Source organism: Polistes canadensis, unplaced genomic scaffold (assembly GCF_001313835.1).
Source record: "Polistes canadensis isolate GaletaPanama2010 unplaced genomic scaffold, ASM131383v1 scaffold_231, whole genome shotgun sequence".
NCBI lineage: Eukaryota > Metazoa > Arthropoda > Insecta > Hymenoptera > Vespidae > Polistes > Polistes canadensis.
The window spans coordinates 205,937-210,956 of NW_014569778.1; the positions used below are offsets into that span (position 1 = coordinate 205,937).

Consider the following 5,020-nt stretch of genomic DNA (forward strand, 5'->3'; position numbering starts at 1 on the left):
CCCCGCCCCCGCCCCCCGCCGATCGGTGGAAGCCTTTATCTCTCGGGAAATATCTCTGATTGTTTAAAAAGGCGAGAGAAGAACGTTTCTTTCCTTTGCTTTCTTTTTTCTTTTTCTTTCTTTCTTAGATGTTGGATACAAAGCGACGGTCGTCGACTGGAACATCCGGTTGGGTTGGGACTGCTCCCCACCTCCCCCCGCCGCCTACCCCATAAATGTCCTTGGCACCTTCGTTAAAGGCTATTTCATTCAACGATATATTGGTTTGTCAAAGCAATTTTCTTGACATTCGATTTCGTTCAACACCATCACTACTACAACCATCACCACGACAACGATGATATTATCTTTAGATTCGTATATAATATTTTTTCCCTATTCTATGCGACGAATAATTCTAAATGAAATTTATTATCGAAATATTATTAACGAACAGAAAAAAAAAAAGAAAATTATTTTAATAATTAATGATATCAATAATTAAGAATGTCTCGATAATATCCTATAAGAATATTATTTCTTACCGTTGGAAGTTACGGAAGCACCATCGTGGTGACTGGCATCGCTATCCTCATCAAGATTACTATTGCTCAAGGACGATTTCGATTGATGCCGAACGCTTAGATCCCTGGGCGTGGATGGTGGGCTACCAGGTGGTTCCTGTGCTGCTGGTAGAACCGACGGGTGTACTTTGCTTGATGCACTGGCAAGAATATCGGTGATCATGAACCTCGATCTTTGTGGCATTGTCGTAGACGCATTACCTCGTTGCAAACTATTATTATGATTGTTGTTATTGTTATTGTTATTATTATTATTATTATTATTATTATTGTGACTTTTGTTTCTAGCATCTAAACCATTGGATAAATGATCCATGCCTACTCCACCATTTCTATCAACAATGTTATCCAAATTGTGTGGATCAAGGCCTGATGACATTCTGCTTAAATTCAAACCGTTCCCGGCGACGGCGACGCCACTGAGAGCCGCCACGTGGTGGTTCTGATGATGGTGGACCGTCATTACGGTGGACGTCGGTGGTTCCTTCGGGCTAAGGGCACCCGTTGGTGCCTCTGTCGCCACGCCAGGACTCGTCCTGTACCTCGGAGAAATAATCTTGCCGGATGATACGAAATGTTTCCTTCGCCAGGAAGTAATATCACACTTCTACCTCTCACCCTACTTTTATTTATTTATATTTATATTTATTTTTCCTTCTTCTTCTTCTTATTCTCGTTCCGTGTTACTTTGTTTTAATTGTTAAATCTATATTAAGCGAGAAATAACGTTAAAAATATTCCCTTGTTAGAGAATTTATCTCGAGAAGAAAACCTTTGATATCGTTTTAGAAATAATGTTGTTTGTTTGTTTTAAAAATCACCATTCACTTTATCCAATGTCTCGATCGCGTAATCCCACCGTTCTTAAATTCCATCGGGATCCCAACGATCTCGAGGAACATTCCAAAATAATTCGTATACCCGATCCAATGATAAATTATTTTCATAACAGGTAATAAAGGGTCAAGAAATTTTATCTTTATCGATTTTAATTGGATGACAATAGAATGATGACATGAAAACGTTTCTCTTTATCACAATATTATTGTATCGATTATTGTTCTATATAAATCTTGTCCCTTTTATATATCCAATTAATCAGATATCTTCTTCTAATAATTGATCAGATTGACATCATACATCCAACTTAGGAAGTTCTCAAATGACTTCTTCTTCTTCTTTTTCTTTCTTTCTTTCGTTACACCTTGCTCTTGCACTTCCTTCCTTCCTTCCTTCCTTTCTTACTTCCTCCCTCTCGTCAACACGTTTGCTCCACCTCCAATGTTCGTTTGACCACCACCTTCACGTCTCGGACGCAATTAAGGGGCCGCTCAGCTCCGGCTCCTTGCTTAATTGCTAATTGCCCACTTAACATAATTGCCAAGCAGAATTGCGCGCCTGCCGGCCATTTCCGCTTTCCTTTTCCTTCTCCTTTTCCTTAACCCAGGCCAATTATTAATTATGATTTTTTTTTTCTGCTACCTTCTCTTCTTTTCTTTTCTTTTCTATTTTTCGTTTTACGTAAGAAACAAATCTATTTCTCCAACTCCTCCTCGTCTTCACTTAATTAACAATTTTCAATTAATCAATTTTGTTGACACATTGAAATTCGTTTAGTTGTTGTTGTTGAATATATGAAAATTTTAAGTTATCACTTTCTTCAAAATACACTGTTTTGTTACAAATATATTATTTACACTGTGACTGTGAAGTGTTCCTTCGAATTTTCGAACTTTAATTTGTTTTATTTAACGAGACCGAAACAAAAATACACTTTCTCGTGAAAATTATATGTTTTTTCAACATTATACAATCCCGTTCGTCATTCGAAAATTATTAATCCAAAAATTAAAACAAAAGAAACCACATATACACCTGTCATCGAACTGTCACGATTTATTATACGTCCATTTTGATTGATCGATGTCCTCCTCATTTATTCACATATATATATATATATATATATATATTCACGAAAATATGATTGGTGTTCTGTCTTATATCAAAATCACGTTAAATATAATCACTATAGAAAACTTTATAATTATTATTTCGTTTTCTTTTACGTTAATATTTCAAAGAAAGAGATTTTCACGATTTTCGATAATTGCGACCAAGTGAAACAATAATTTACATTAATAATAATAATAATCATAATAATAAGATTATTAATAATAATAATAATAGGAAAAAGGGTTAGGAATAATAATAATAATAATAATAATCTAACAACGAACTATAATATCTCGAAAAATCACGAGGCGTACGTATGCATCGAGTTACCTCGACTGGTCTGTCTGGACTGAGTGTCTTCAAGGTGCCTCCACTCAATCCTGGGCGGCCATATCGAGTCTATGCCACGCCCCAATTTCACCCCACTACTATTTCTTATCAACCAATCCTAAAACGTTAAGTTAAGTAGTCAGCCAATCATTTTATGGGCAACCACGTCGCCCCTGCTACGTGACGCGGCTACGCCCAAGTAATTTGAAATGTGTTTCAGCGGTAATTCGATATAAAATTGTAGTTAATATCTTTCATTATAGTCAGGTTGAGCGGGGTTAGCGGGAAGGGAGGGGGGTTGTAGTAGTAGTACCGGTGAAGGTGAGGCAGCAGCAGGGGCAACAGCAGCAGCAGCAGCAGGGATGGAATGGAATGGAATGGAATGAAATGGGGAAGGGGGTAGGTAGGTGGGGGTGAGGGGGGATTTGGAATCGAAGAGGCAACGGCGTCAGCTCTCTCTCTCTCTCTTTCTCTCTCTCCTCGTGCGTCCGGAGAACGAAAGGAATTAGAGTGGGGTGGGTCGGTTGTGAAGAGGGGGTTGGAGGCGGGGAGGTATCTGGGACCACTGGATAAGGGGGTGGTGGGAGTTACTCGACACGAGTTTCTCCCACTTCTTCGGCAGCTTCTCTCTTCGAGATGGGCTAACACATCGAGTAGTCCGAACAAGAGAGGGAGAGAGAGAGAGAGAGTGAGAAGCTTGGGACTACCTGGAAGGGGGTTGAAGGGAAGAGAGTCAGAGAAGAAAAGGGTGGGAGGTGGAGGGTGGGTCGAGAGAAGGGTACTAGCCTAGCTCAGAGTTACCCGGCGAATTTACGAATTCATGAGACCTTCGAAGGGAAAGAGAAAGAGAGAGAGTGAGGCCACTCCCGTCAAGGAACACTTTTTTTATGATGTGGTTTTCATGGCTTTCATCGATCATTGAACGATCCGTTCGATCGTAGAAACGATTTTGCGGTGGGAAAAAAAGGAAAGAAAATAAAAATAGATAAAGCGTTATATTAGTAAATATGTGATAACCAATTGATTGTCTGTTAATATACCATCCCTAGATATATAAAAAAATAATAATTTTTATTTTATCACGTCTTAAGATTGAATTAGAAAATTATACGAGCATAATAAGTATGATTTTTTGTCGTGACGAATAATTTTATTAATTATATGAATGATTAGAAAAAAAAAAGAGTTAACGAACGATGAAACAAACGTGAAAGTAAAATGCAAGGACAATTTGTCTAGTGAATAATTGAAGAGAGAGAGAGAGAGAGAGAGTACACTTTTGAATAATCGAATTAGTTACGTTGGAGTTGATAGGAATGGAATGGAAGAATCATCGAAATTAGGGAGGGTGAATGGTGACATCATTTCATTAAATAGGGTGGGTAGCTTCTTTGATCCCACCGTACCTGCCGACTACTATACAATGTAGCCCCATATGGTACATCCGGTATCAGAGACCTTGATGACCGTCTAATGTTTTAAATACATACATAGACACACATATATATATATACATAAATATGTATTTATAAAGTATAAGATATTCTTGTCATGGTATATATCGTTGATAAATTGATTACGCCATAAAGACAAGTGTATAAATTTACCATGTTGATCTATATTTATAAACGAAGAGTAACATATATGTATCTAAGTAAAATAATATATCTCTTGGTGTGTATTGCAAATCATAAAAAAAGGTAAAAGATTAAACGTGTCTAAGCACACACTCACACACACACACTGATAAGAGCACGCATGCGTAACGCTGGTATTCTAATCGTTAACTCGTAACGAAATATATACACGAGAGGATAAGTATCTCTTTTATTTTATTCCTCAATTCATCCCCCTACCTACCTGTATCATAAACAACACTTGCTTGGTATCATTTTTCGAATAAGTAAAAAGAGACAACCGTAAGATCTTTCACAACAAACATATTTATATGCATTCGTACCAAGAGTGCATAAATATACCTATAATATATATATATATATATATATATAAGTTGGTATTAATACCTGCAATGTCATTCGTGCGTTAGCTAGAAAACTTATATACAAACACACAGAAAGTACGCGAATTATTGAATAAAACATGAGTGTGTGTGTTAACCGTCGTGTGTGTGTGTGTCGCGACTCGAAGGCGACAAAATGAAAAGTTAATGGCGT

At 37.4% G+C, this 5,020-nt stretch overlaps 1 protein-coding gene across 1 annotated transcript in view; it reads right to left on the minus strand.

Moving 5' to 3' along the window:
- Positions 1–2,331, minus strand: part of LOC106790337 (homeobox protein B-H2-like) — a 31,190-nt gene extending 28,859 nt beyond the window's left edge. The window contains exon 1 of the mRNA XM_014755150.1: positions 525–2,331. Coding sequence (XP_014610636.1) covers positions 525–1,026 — 502 coding nt within the window. The 5' untranslated portion in view covers positions 1,027–2,331. The remainder of the gene's footprint in view (positions 1–524) is intronic.
- Positions 2,332–5,020: the final 2,689 nt, after the last annotated feature.